The sequence below is a fragment of the Phoxinus phoxinus genome, assembly GCF_949152265.1.
Source record: "Phoxinus phoxinus genome assembly, chromosome: 2".
Classification (NCBI taxonomy): Eukaryota; Metazoa; Chordata; class Actinopteri; order Cypriniformes; family Leuciscidae; genus Phoxinus; species Phoxinus phoxinus.
The window spans coordinates 40,944,281-40,958,669 of record NC_136877.1 but is presented as its reverse complement, the minus strand read 5'-3'; the positions used below and the strand labels follow the sequence as shown (position 1 = coordinate 40,958,669).

At 37.1% G+C, this 14,389-nt stretch overlaps 1 protein-coding gene across 1 annotated transcript in view; it reads left to right on the top strand.

Moving 5' to 3' along the window:
• The window catches only part of lrrk1 (leucine-rich repeat kinase 1), a 90,283-nt gene extending 85,526 nt beyond the window's left edge, over positions 1-4,757 (top strand). Inside the window, 2 exon segments of the mRNA XM_079637247.1 lie at positions 1,148-1,249; positions 3,321-4,757. Of these exon segments, the coding sequence (XP_079493373.1) occupies positions 1,148-1,249; positions 3,321-3,498 (280 nt within the window). The 3' untranslated portion in view covers positions 3,499-4,757.
• Positions 4,758-14,389: the final 9,632 nt, after the last annotated feature.

Genomic DNA, 14,389 nt, shown 5'->3' with positions numbered 1-14,389 from the left:
AAGCAAAAAGCTGAGAATTTTTTTGTTTTGTTAAAGACTACATTCAGATCGAATCTAGAACAATGATCAAAATATAGATGTAGTAGACCGAGGCCATCAACACCCTCAAAAGTATTCATTTATTCATTAACATCAGGCAGTTTTCATTTATATGCTGTTAAATGTTGATGATCGCGTTACTTTAAATATGCATCTGCTTACATATGCTTTCGCTTGTTTCTGCTTCTTTGCCTGTGTTTTGATCAGGAGATTCGGTACTCTTTCAAAAGATGTGTAATAGCGCCCCCTACCCTATAACAGTGAAAACACGGAAAGCCGGAAAATTCCGTCAGTGGCAGGAAAGAGTTAAATAGGCAGATTAACCTATTAATTAATTGAATAAGTTAAGACTGCAGACTGTAGTGTCAGTCGCTAGAGCAGCTCTTGAGATCATTTTCACACATGAATCGGCACCTCTGAACCCCGACCTTGAATTTCATTGAAAGTCTTTGGGATGTGCTGGTGGAGACTTAACAGAGAGCTCGACTCTTGCATTGTCAATACAAGATATTGACCAAAAATGTATGCACCTCTTGATGGAAATAAATGTTGTGATGTTATTTCAATCAAGAGGTGTGAGAGAGTCGAGCACTCTGTAAAGTCTACTCCAGCACATTAATGAATTTATGGTATAGAGGTGCCAATTCATGTGTGAAATTGATTCTTCATGCATTCAATGCCCAACCATCCTTTCACAGTTTGAGTCCGATCTGGATCTTGGCTTTGTCATCCTGGAATAGGGCCATGATGTGTCTTCCTACATGTTTGTTTAAGAAACGGAAAGCTACACACTCCATCAATTAGGGTTTGAAGAACGGTTATGTTTCTAGCACTGCAATAATAGTCCAATAATAGACTCTTAAGCAGTTACCTCTTTAAATCCAAATAGCAACTTTTTTTTTTGCTGGGCATTGCGGTCAGTGTATAAAAAGTTGTATATTATTTTTTAAAAAATGTTGCATTACTTTTAAACTAGCTATATGTATTATTCACAGGCTGATTTGTTTATTTATTCGAATTTTCCTTGTTTATCTGTGTGATTGTGAAGTGTAAAATGACAGCGGTGGCATCAGCGCTCTGCTCACTTCACATGTTTTTATGTTTTCAGGCGTGGAGGAGACATCATGGTTATCGAGGTCCAAGACCAGGCGGGGTCACTCAGGGGTCGTGTGATAGCCGTGTTGACGCCACCTGGAGTGCCAGAGTACGGGTACGTGTCAACAGCCAGTCACGCGTAAATAATCACACAGTGTCCACACATATAATTCCACACTGTTCGTGACACCGATTGCCTGTAGCAGATGATTATCAGTGATGGATGTAGCGCTCCACTGCCCATAAACAAGCCCAGATGTCTTTTGCATTTTCTGCATTGATTTTTGAGCGGAAAACTTTCAAAACACTCTTTCTGGTTGATAAAAGCAAATTGAATCTTATTTTTAAAATATTTAAAGCTGCAAGAATTTGCCTCAAAATACAGTAGAATAACACAGAAATGTGTTTTAAATGAGAGATGGCTACAATTAGCAGTTGTAGTTCAGTTCTTCATAAACCTGTTCAATTTTAATGCACACACACACACACACACACACCTGCGTCACAGCAGACATGCCTCCCATAAGAGCCCAGCGACTTCACGTGACCGAACATTAAAGTGTGTGCGCACAAACCTCATTTAGACTGCTGACAAAACCCTCATAAAAATCCTTTACGAACACACACATGCACAAATGTGTTTGTGCTGGTCCCTCAGAACACATATATTGCCTGGATGTTCTTGTGGCAGATATAATGCTGATGAAGGAAGAAAACCACACTGAAGTGAAAGCTGTGGCTGCTTTTCATTCCTTATCTGTGCTCTTTTCCTTGTTTCATTTTGCGTCCTATAGCTTCTCCATCTGAGGATGCAAGGATGAAGGGATAGAAGCAGAGAAATATATTTGTTAAATGGAATATTTCTGAAGTGTCACTGCAAAGACACTTCAGGAACCCAGCCTTATGTGGCTGGATTTTAATTACGCCATTTAATAAAGCAATAAATAAAGAAATGAATAAAGAAATGCAGTAAACTTTTTTTATATTGTGTTGAACAAAAATTTGACTATAAAATATTTTGTTTATTTTTAAATTGTATCAAACAAACATGTCACTAGTGTTATCTTTATATATATATATATATATATATACATATAAGGTGTTTATTTATTTAAATGTTATCATTACTTTTAAACTAGCTATATATACAATTTTAATTGATTTATTTATTTTGTTTAATATACATTTTTATTTTGTGTCAAACTAATTTCACTACCTACTGTATATAGAATTTTTAAAATAAAAATGTGGTTTATTTATTTTAATTTTAATATTATTTTCAATTTGATTTTACTAGCTATACTGTAGTGTACATAATCATAAATATATAAAAAATGAATTACTTTTAAACTAGCATATTTATGCATTTTGCATTTATTTATTTTTACATTTTATTATATAATTCATAAAAAAATTATAAACAAAAAAAATATTGTTTTACAAAAATCGATGACAGGTACATCAATTATTTTTTGTGTTTATTTTGATTTCTAAATATATGGTTTATTTCAATTGCACTGGTAAAGCATAAGCATGAATGCTTGTGTCAGGTGTTTTTGACTATATACTGTAGATCTATATATATAGGATGCACCTGTGTATCTCCTCTGGAAGCCTCCCTTCTCTCTGTTCCTCCCGGCTCAATTAGAAAATTGATACATCCTTAATTTTCAGTTTGATCGGTTTCCAGGTCACAGGCTGAAGGACGGAGGGATGAGAAGACAAGGAAATCATCAATTACAGTATTGAAAAGCAGCCAGAATGATAAAACTCATTGATGTTGCATATATAATTCAATTAGTCATAATAATCGCACATCAATTTTTACATTTTCTAAAGAAACTGTGAATGGCTACTGGTAAAAGTAAAAAAATCATCCATTCAGCTAAACCATCATTATTAGTGTGTTCTGTATGTAGGGAGAACTTTATTTTAAGTTAGCGTTGTTGTGAAATGTTTATCATAAACTAGTCTCTGTCCCTGTCTGACTCCCGTCAGCTCTCTGCGTAAACACACATTAATCAAACAAGCGACGCTTTCAGGGCCTGTAACTGCTCCTCTATGAGACGTTCCAAGAACAGACCCGCTGATACTTCAGCGAAGAGTCCATGCTCGGTTTATTTTCAGCGTTTGCACGAAAGCGCTTGCTCGCCTCTGGTCTCACTCTCTGTCTGTCTGTCTCTTAGGACTCTCGTGGAGGCGGCGCTCGTCGCAAAGGACACCGTTGTGTGCGGCTTCCGTAAAGAAAACATGGACTGGTGCCTGGCTGTCTGGCGGAGCTGGGGAGGCCGCGAACTGGAGCTCTTCTACCAGGGATACGAGGAGCTCGGACGCTTGGAAAGCAGTCTGAGGAAAAGGAGGTAGCTGTGTAAACGTGCACGCGCGTGTGTGATAGAGAATCGACGTACTGTGCGGCCAATAACGGCACACACACCCCAATACAGGTGTGTCGTGGGTGCGGGACACACATACACACAGATATACACACACATGGACTGTTGCTTTAGGAAATGTATTCCTGCAGGACTCGGCCACATACACATTATATAAGACAAACAGATTGAATGCCACACACACTAAATGCATCAACATATACATTCAGCCCTGAGCATTTGGAAGCACACTGATACACAAGTACATTTACATTCATGTACCCAGAATGCATCAGAATTAAACTAAGGGGTTCTTCATGCATTCATGAGGTTCGCGTGCATGCGTGCGTGTGTTTGAATGTCAAGACCGAAATGTATGAGGTGTGATGCTGCTGGCTATCAAATTTGATCAACTTTTTCTCAAGTTGACCAGCAAACTAGATGTGCCTTTGGATGAAGGACATGCTGTCTCAGAAGAGACCCGCAATAACATCAAATGAACTGACAGACCTCTGAAACCCCACCCACTCACTGAGGTCATAATAGAGTGCAACACTTTTTTGGCAACCTTGGTTTCGGAAGTGAAGTAAAGTCTAGTAACTCGCAGTAGGTGAGCGAAGTTGGAGTTAAAAATCAGTTACCATATACAGAAAAGGAATGGGATTTTTACTTTATATGTTTGATGTTTACTCGGAATCTCAGCGGTTATGTCCGGAGTGGAATACTAGCATACTGAGTACTTCAAGCAGTAGTATGCGATGTTTGTCACATGACCTCATCTTCAGTGAGTCACATTTGTCAGTCTTTGAAAAATGTCTCTTTTACATTTTCAGCCCATTTTTGTTTAAAATATAACATTTGGCAGTCTAATCAAATGAGACATGGTGATGTTAAAGTCACTGGAAATGGAAGGTCAAGTCGAACACTGTATTGTGTTCCTCTCAGTATAGTACACATACTGTACTATATACACTGCAGAAGTAGTATGCTAGAATGCATTTCCGAACACAGCCAGTGGTGGCGATCTGGGATTTGTGAGGAACTCAGTGAGGTTTTGATCTGTTTCGTCTGTTGAGAACACCAGCATGTTGAAATTTTAAATGTAAATATTATCTGAGTATTTCATCTCTATAGAATGAATGTTATTTATTGCAGAATGTTTAAATCTCATGCTGCATGTGTACAAAGTTGTTACTAAACTGTAAATATGCTGAACAGAACATAATAAATAAATCAATAGCATTTTATATGAAACAGACTGTGTGTGACTGATGCATCAGTGCTGCTTTGACCTGAGGAACAGATTCTACAAACATTTGCATTTAAAATTATGAGTTGTGTTTTATATAAAGGTTCATTGGTGTGTGTGTTGCTATTACTGCAATGCAACAGCTTTGCATTACACTCTTTGGGCCCTATCTTGCACCCAGGGTAAATTACTTTGTATCATGTATCATTCCTATTTTGTAGCCGACGCACAGCGGACTTTTCCCTCCACAGACGCACGTCGGTAAATTAGGGAATAAACTTGCGCTCCCGGGGGCGGTTCAGCGAAAAGAGGAGACGTGTTCCGGCGCAAACGTTCCCTGGTGCTATTTTGCAGTTTGAGAAAACAATTGCGCCACAGACCAGGAAAAACAGTTTAAAGTCAGTGGAGCGTTTACTCGGATGCTATTTTAAGGGCGCATGCTTGGCCATAATGTAGCGTGTGCACAACGCACATACACTTTGCTTCTCTCATCTACATAGATGCAGCAGTTCATATTTTTGCAAACCATACATGATTACAAGGAAAAATATTACCACACGAGGGAAATCATTGTGGTGTCCATGAAGATGTGAAAAAACAGGCATAAATCTAGCTTACACATTTACCCAAATCATTCAGGCTAATTGTAGTAATGACGGATCAAACCTGTTTGATCAATAGTGGCAAGGCAGGTATATAAGGACATCTGACAAAGTGGGTCGTCCGTCTAGAAACAGGGAACTAAATTCTAAAGACTGCAAAATCACCTTTAGCATCATGTAAGTTGCGTGCGCCTGGCAAATCCGCCGTTATAATAGCAATCCGCCATGGAACAAGCGCGCCTGCTCTTAAAGGAAATGTGAGATGACGCTCTGATTGGTTTATTTCACGTTACGCCCAAACCACACCTATGAATAATGAAGTTACTTCAGACCAACCCATTTTAGATTTGCTTGCGTTTCACATCGTTAAAATGTAAACCCATTATGGTTTTTCAAAAGTTCCTAATTGTTTTTGAAGTCTCCTACAATATATTTACATTCATCAAAAGTAAAAAAATTCTCATAATATACATTACACATAACTTCATTTCTCAAGAGTCTGAAAACGGTTAGTTTGTGGATTCAGTCTCTCTAAACCCCTCCTTTCCGTGAGCCTACTCTGCTCTGATTGGACAGACGGCCCAGTCTGTTGTGATTGGTCTACAGTGTGGGTGGGAAATGAAGATCTGAATTTCAGCTCCAGAGGCTTCCTCTGTAGTAACAGTAACGATGGATTTTTTTTCCATATCAATTTTTGTAGCGAATCATCTTCCTTTGGAAGTGCATTCAGAGTGGATTTGCAGCGCTGAAAATGTCGTCAACACAAACCAAACTCTTCCATGTCTCAGCTTCAACTACAGTGTTTGAGGGCGGGCCAAAGTAGACGTTGTGTGCGGGCAGCCAATAAAGACCATAGGCTGGAAGACCTCTTACATTCATAAACCGCTATATTACATACTGCATTAATGGTAATATTTGAAAAAGCGTAATAGGGGCACTTTAAAAATAAAGGTTTGTAAAGGGGGTTTCACAGTGTAGAAGAACCATTTTTGGTTCACCAAGTGTGGTGTGAAGAACATTTAAAAAATCGAAATAATCTTTTTTTTCTCTTTTATGGAATGGTAAGGTTCCTCGCGGAACAACTGATGCCAATAAAAAAAACTTTATTTTTAAGAATCATTTCATGAAGGAAGTGAGAAGTGAGGTTCTCTCCTGGTTAAATAAAGGTATGATTGAATGAAGAGGATATTAGCTTTAAAATGATGTATAGACAAACGTTTTCAAGCCTTTACAAAGACGAGACAGTGTTTGAATGTGCAATAGCTTGTAGTGCTGCCTCAGATTGTGAAGTTACAGTTGCTTTTGCCTGCTGGCGTTACATTACAGCATAAACTTCACTGGAAATTACTCGCTTGTAAAGACGTCAGGGCTGTTTTACTACAACACATTTATGACACATTCTCACATTGGCAAAATCTGACTCACACTTTATTAGCAGTATGTGTTTATTCATGTGAGATTAGAGTGGTAAAGGAAACTTATACAAACATGTTGGATTTATGGAATAGTTGTATAATTGTAACTGTATTGATACAATGCTTGGTGATGACGTTAGTTTATTTTTAATGATGTTTTTAGAAATTTGCCCCTCAGAAGCTCAGCAGAACAAGTCCACACAGAGCTCCTGATGATGACAGACAGGACTCGCACACACCTGGAGATTCTTCAGAAACTGAAATTACAGCACGCTGACAGAACTGAGCGTTTCATCCTGCGTCCATCTAACATCGCTCGTGACATTCTCACTCAAGTTCAACCAAATCTCTACAGCTTTCTGGTATTATTAGGCCTGATGCTATTATTAGGCCATGAAAACTGCTATGTTACATTATTTTATTATTTACAATACCGGTCAAAAGTTTGGGGTCTGTTAATTTTTTATATTTTTGAAAGAAGCTGCTCACTACGGCTGCATTTATTTGATTAAAAATACAGCAAAAACCTGTGAAAAAATATGAAAAAAAATTCATGTGAAATTTTATGAACCGTTTTCTAATTTATCATCATTACACCAGTCTTCAGTGTCACATGATCCTTCAGAAATCATTCTAATATGCTGATTTGCTGCTCAAGAAACATAATGTTATTACCAATGTTGGAAACAGTTTTGCTGCTTAACATTTTTGTGGAAACGGTGATCATTTATTCAAGATTCTTTGATGAATAGAAAGTTCAAAGGAAGCTCTGATGTCACAATCGGTTGCATCACGGATGTCACAGTCAGAACTGTCAGTTCATGGTGTCGGCCCAGATCCAGCCCACATCTGGGACATGTGGATTCCACGCGCACCAGATGTGGGCCGACACTATGTGGCTGTCTGGGTTATGAAATTAAAATGAAATCTAGCGCAGGAATCAAATAAACTACGAAGCCCCTATGGGGACTAGGTGATGGAAGAAGAAGTAAAAGTAAATGCTTTTGCACGCAAAAGTTTTGCGTTTCTCTGAGAAAATGTTTGTACGGTCGCAAAACCTTTGCGTTGCCTTGCGGATTTTTTTTATTTTTTTTTAAGTATATCAGGGCCTTAAATATTATCCATGAAAATGATTCTCTGGTCGGTATAGTACAGTAGTCTCCAATTGTCATAGGCTATATAAGAATTTCAGTAATATTTTACTGGGGCACAGCGATATCCATTCGAGAGCGACATTCCCTGCATATGGTGCCTGCTTCTTTGTAAACAAGCCGTTGGATCCTGAGCCAGAGGTTTACTCAACACTGGACATGGTGGCCTAGAAATTTCAAGCTGGATGAATGTTCCTCTGTGGCGCGCCGGGCTCAGCTGTTTCCTTTTGCATGATGGAAATTAGTTTTGTATGAACTAAGACAGTTCCGGACCCTGGCTTGGTTCCCACCGGACCGCGAGACAAAATAACAACTGGAGCACCGTTTTACCGTTTCTACACATTAAAGTGAGCAGAGCGTCAAAACAACGGAGCCGTACACAGCGTAAGCTCTCAGTGTCGTTTACGGTAATGATGATTCGACGCTACATCCTCAAATATTTTGATCTAGACCCAAACACTTCAGTTAAGCCCGTTCCTCTTCGTCCGTGTTGCTCTTTCTCAATAAAGACATACAAGCTGCAGATGACGCAGTTATTTTAAACATTAAAACAATATTTATACGCTTCAGAAAGTGCGATTTTTATGTCATACATACAGTATAATGACTCAGAGTCTCCGACCTTTCAAACCAGGTTTGTGACAAGAAGGTTTTTGTTTTTTCTAGAGCTACTGGAACACTTATTTGCATAATTTGATTACACTGATTGGACAAGTGCAGCGTGTGACCTTTGTTAATAGCAAGTCCATCCGTGTCCATTTAGCCACATAAATCCACACTGGTTGTTTTAAATCTTGTTCATTTGTCTTCAAGTTTCTTTGATCAAAAATACAGTAAAAACTGTATTATGAACTATAATTATTTACATTTAAAATAACTGTTTTTTCATCATCATTACTCCAGGCTTCAGTGTCACATGATCCTTCTGAAGTCATTCTTTATATTTATTATAAATGTTGAAGACAGTTGTGCAGCTTAATATTTTTGTGGAAACTGTGATACATTTTTGCAGGATTCTTTGATGAAAAGAAAGTGTAAAAAAACAGCTTTTATTTAAAATTGTATTTTAAAATATTTTGCAAAATTATAAATGTCTTTACTATCACTTTTGATCAGTTTAATGCATCCTTATGAGTATTAATTTCTTACTTTTGAGCGGTAGTGTAAGTTTCTGATTTTTAAAAGCTCATGATTATTTAATGAGATATTAACATTTTCACATTGTTTGGCACAACAATTTTGTAACTGGGCTTTATAGTTTGGTTAAAAAAATCGATCCTGCTTTCAAAAGTGTGAAACATTTTACTTTAGTAATGTGACGCATTTCCAGTTGAAACATATTCAACTAGGAAAGAAAACTGTCCAGGACTATATACTGTACCAGAATGGAGTTTACAAAGACATTTGCTTTTCTTTGGAACAACGTGCATTGATTATTTGTCCACAATACAACCAGGAACAAATGTTTAGAGAGTAAACTGGGTCCATGTTGAGTTCATTTGAGTGCAAAAAGCCTTATAAAGTATCAAGACTCAAATTTCTGGATTCTTATAGAAAGTTCAGTTGATCATGACAAATGATGACATCACTGGTCTCAGTCAACTGTTATAACTTGAGGCTGCGACTATTGAACATAAAAAAATATAATAACTCTTTACAATAAGGGGTCATTGGTTAACGTTAGCTCATAGCTAACAATGAGCAGTATTTGCAACAGTATTTATTCATCTTTGTTTTAGTTAATAAAAATACAATATTTATTCATGTTAGCTCAGTTCCATAACTTATGACAACAGATAAGATTTTTGATTTTAATAATATAATAATTAACGTTAACTGAGATTAATAAATGCTAATGTTATATGAAACCTTATTGTCAAGTGTTACCAAAATTGAGAGTTGTATGGTAGACAGGATGATTGTCAGTGAATAGTTAATAACAAAACAAACAAACAAAAATGATAAAATTAGCTACTTTTATGAGCCATTTATTTTTTGATAAACACAGCTCAAGCATTTATTTTGAGTTCATTTGACTTTAACTGCAACGGCCTTTTAAAGTATCAAGACACTTAAATCTAAAACTGATGATGAGTAATTCCTGCTCAAATCACCTTCCAGCTACCGCAGCTAATATTCCCATCATTTGTGACTCGTATTGAACGACATTTTGATTTTCATTGCACTTCTTAGTATTCTAGCGTCTGATCCATGAGCATCAAAAGCCGGTTGTGACGGCTGGAGTCCCTCTATCCCACTGACCTGCCGGAAAACTCATTACCATTCCCTTCACTCAGCGTGTTTTCCACTTCTCTTTTCTGTCGTATAATTGCAGCGCAGAGGTTTTTCTCGCTGTGGAGCATTAGAGGCCTGCGGGGATCGAGACGTGTGGAGAGGGGGTGGAGGATCTGAACAGGGCAGTAATGGAGACCAGGTGGGAGTCGGTCCTGAAGGGAAAAAAAGTGTCAGCTGCTTTGGTGCAACTATATTCTTAAAAGTAAAAGTTTCAAAAGTGTTTTTTTTTCCCAGTGATGCTGTAGAACCACCATTTTTGGTCCCCCAAAGAACCTTTCAGTGAATCTTAGTGTGAAGAACATTTCTAAAGAATCAAATCTAAAGAACGGAAAGGTTTCATGGATGTTAAAGGATTCTTCACCCAAAAATGAAAATTGTGTAATGTGTAAGGTGTAATGACTTTCTTCTGTCAGTAATAAATACCTTCTGAAGTGAAACGATGCCTTTTTGTTTGAAAAATATCCCTATTTATAACTTTATAGACGATAATCACTGACTTCCGGTGTTGTGCCGAATTTCGACCCCCTGCCAAATTATTACCCCCCTCGTTGAAGTCAGTACCTGATTGCCTAATCCTAACCCCACCCCTAATCCTAACCCCTCCCCCACAACTAATCCTAAACCTACCAATACTAGGGGGGTAATAATTTGGCGGGGGTCAGAATTCGGCACAACACCGGTAACGACCGTATGCGAGTCGAGGGTTCCAGCGGAAGAGTGACCTCTGAACCCGATGTAGGAGTATATCGTAAGCTTAGGTGAGAGTGACTCCTCTCAAGGTTCAAACAAATAGGACCGGACAACAAACTCAAGCTCCTCCAACATTTCTCTCTTTTTTTAGGCTTCTTTCATGACCGCCCGGTGTTTTGTTTTCCTCTATCCTCTGCGCTTCCGCGTTCGTCAATATGTCATGTGTCGTGTCAGAGGTCACTCTACGGCCAGAACTACTTGCGTACGGAAGCCAGTGATTCTAGTTTATGAAGTTACAAATAAGATTTTTTTTCTTTTCTTACAAAAACGCAACGCTTTGCCTCGGAAGCCCTTTATTAACCCCCTGGAGTCGTATGGATTACTTTTATGGTGGATGGATGCACTTTTTGGAGCTTCAAAAACTCAGACTCTATTCACTCAAGAGCCAGAATATTTTTTAATATTACTCCGATTGTGTTTGGCTGAAAGAACAGAAGAAAGTTATATACACCTAGGATGAGTTGAGGGTGAGTTTAAAGGTTTTTCATGGAACCATAGACAGCAATAAGTAACCTTTATTTTTAAGAGTGTAGACGAGAGCCAGACTTCACTGTGCACCAGAATTACTCTGAGAACGACTTGAAAATCAAGTTCAATTGCTGAATTTGAATTGAATCAGTTATATGGCCAAGCTTTTCTTTTTTTTTCTGGTGTTTTACTGGCACACACCACTCAAACAATGACACATATAAGCAGACCCTTACACAAGCTCACATGTCCTCTGAGGAACTTCAGAAACCACAGCTTGAGCTTCCACCACACACACACACACACACACACACACACACACAAACAATCAAGCCTTTATCTGCTCCGCTTCCTCAGCATGTCCCCCGCAGACAGACCCCTACCGAGAGTCCATTAAACACAGATATCTGAGGAATTACAACAGTGTGTTTCACATTACCATGCCTGATAAGCTTTTAACCCAGTTTTCTGTAGCCTACAGATGAAGACTGCAGATAACTAGTCACAGAATCAAATATTCAATATGTGTTATGTGTTTTCAGCTTGATAATATTATTTGTAAAGTGTTTGTTCATGATGAATGCGCTGATAAAAAAAGTCCTACTTATCAGAACAAGTATTTTCTTCAGATTTTTAAAATATATATTGTTCATTTATAGATTAGTAAATACGTATAATGTATAAGTGTATAATGTATAAGTAAATAATATATAAAGTGTGTTTTATTCTGAATAATATTGTATGTAAAGTATTTGCTAATTATCATGAATAGTGATGAAATCTTTACATTTACACACATTATTTTTATGTAGCCTATTTTGCATTTAGCCTATATATTGACATGTACAAGTAAATAATAAATATAAGGTTACGTATAGTGTAAATATCTATAAAATATACTATACACAGTATAATGTAAAATATATGTATTCAGTGCTTTTTCATCTGGATAATGTCCTTTGTAAAGTGAATCACAAATACAGTGATAAAACGTTCTATATTTCCACAACATTATTTCTTTGTGATTCTTTTTTATATATTTTATATTCACAAAATCATTATATATTTTATCATTATATATATGTTATTATAATGTAATAATTATGTTTTATAAAAAAAATATTATATATAATAATTATATATTTTATATTATAATAATAATAAAGTTATGAATAAGTTAAAAAAAAGTATATAGAATAAAAATAAATATATATATATATATTCAATGTGTTTTCACCTGGTTGCTCATTATCACGAATACACTGATACAAAAAAAAATCCCTATTTCCTCGAATGACTTTTTTATTTATTTTTTAATCATTTGTATATAATATAATTTTTTGTGATTGTTTTGAAAATTTACCAATTTAAAAATTTAAATTAAAATGTACCAATTTTAAAGGAACCGTTTACCCATTATTTATGTTAAAAACCTGTAAGACGCCAAGCCTCGAAACATCATAAAGGTTTAGAATGAGGGCAAGTATAAATGACAGAATTTTAATTCTGGGAGAAGTTATCCCTTTAATTTGGCGTGAGGATTTGCATTGAGAATGAACAGGAACTGTTTCACACAGAGACACTCAAAAGTGCTGATTCACAGGAGCTTTAAGCCACATAAAATAAAGACCGTCTTTGCATTTCCTTGGCCAGAAACAACGGCCGTGTTGTTCACTGGTATAATGTGGGGGAAGTTTGGCTGGCACGCGGGCAGGCTGTCCCATGGATGCTAATCACCCTCCCCAAAACCGGCATCAGAATGTGTTCATGCTTGTCTTGTTAGCGTGTTGCTTTTCAGATGTTGTTGTCTTTGAAAGCAGAGCATGATAAAGTGAGGTGCATGTATAAGCACAGTCATAGTTTGGAATAACCTCATTCTTACTCAGTTTTGAGTTTTCAGGTTTAAAGCTTTTTAGTTGAAAAACTTTGAATTCAACATCTGCTCAGGTCATGAAAAAGAGCCGTGTCTGATCTGTCCTGAGAGATTGCACACCAGATTTCACCAGAACTTCACTTTGACAAAAACAGAAAACAATTGCAAGGAATATTATGCAGAATTAATCAGAAAGAAGCTGTGAGATACAAAACGAACCTTCTGCTCAACCAAATGAAAGAAAACACTGCTTTGAAAAACTATTATTTACTTTGTATAAATGTACGTTGAAATGCCTCATTATAAATCATGCCGTTATGAATGCAGTTTAGAATATAGTTAGAAATGCAACTTCTTCCCCCCTCCCAACTCCCCCCGCCAAAATCGAGCTGATGGGTAATGGGCCAGATGTGCATTGTAAATGTATTCAGATTTATGCTAATCAGATGTAGTTTTTTCTGTAGCTGTTGAATATGTTATAGACTTTATGACAGTGACCCATCAGGCTTTCAAGCTGCATCGCACCAAACTCAGCACAGACTTTATTTAACTTATAGTGACAAACTTCAGAGAGGCTCTAAACCACTTCTGGAATGAGAAAACATCTGGGGCGGGGTTGGATTTAGTCCTCAGGATTTGATTGGATCGTTGAAATGCCAGTTTGCAGTCAGTTGTGGAGGATATATATAACCCCACCCTCCACAGAGACAGTCATGTGAAAAAGAAAGTACACCCTTTTGAAATTCTATGGTTTTATCTTAGAATTAGGTAAATACAACTTCAGATGAACACCACCACATGCCATATTACACTGTGTCATGGTTTATTTAACTAAAGCTAGGCCAAAATGAATCCACAAGCAATAACTTATTACCGTTGTTGTAGAATTTTTGTAGGATTTATTTCACCAGTGCGGTAGACTATGTTGTTGTGTGTGTGTTTTTGAGGGCTTGTGTGTCATGTCTAAGGGGAAAATCAGTTTTTTTTTCTCAGCTAGATTGAATGGTTTTGAGTGGAGAGCTTCATTTTGACCTGACAATAAGAAGTTTGGGGAATTGCGTGAGAAGTCATGTTTTTGTG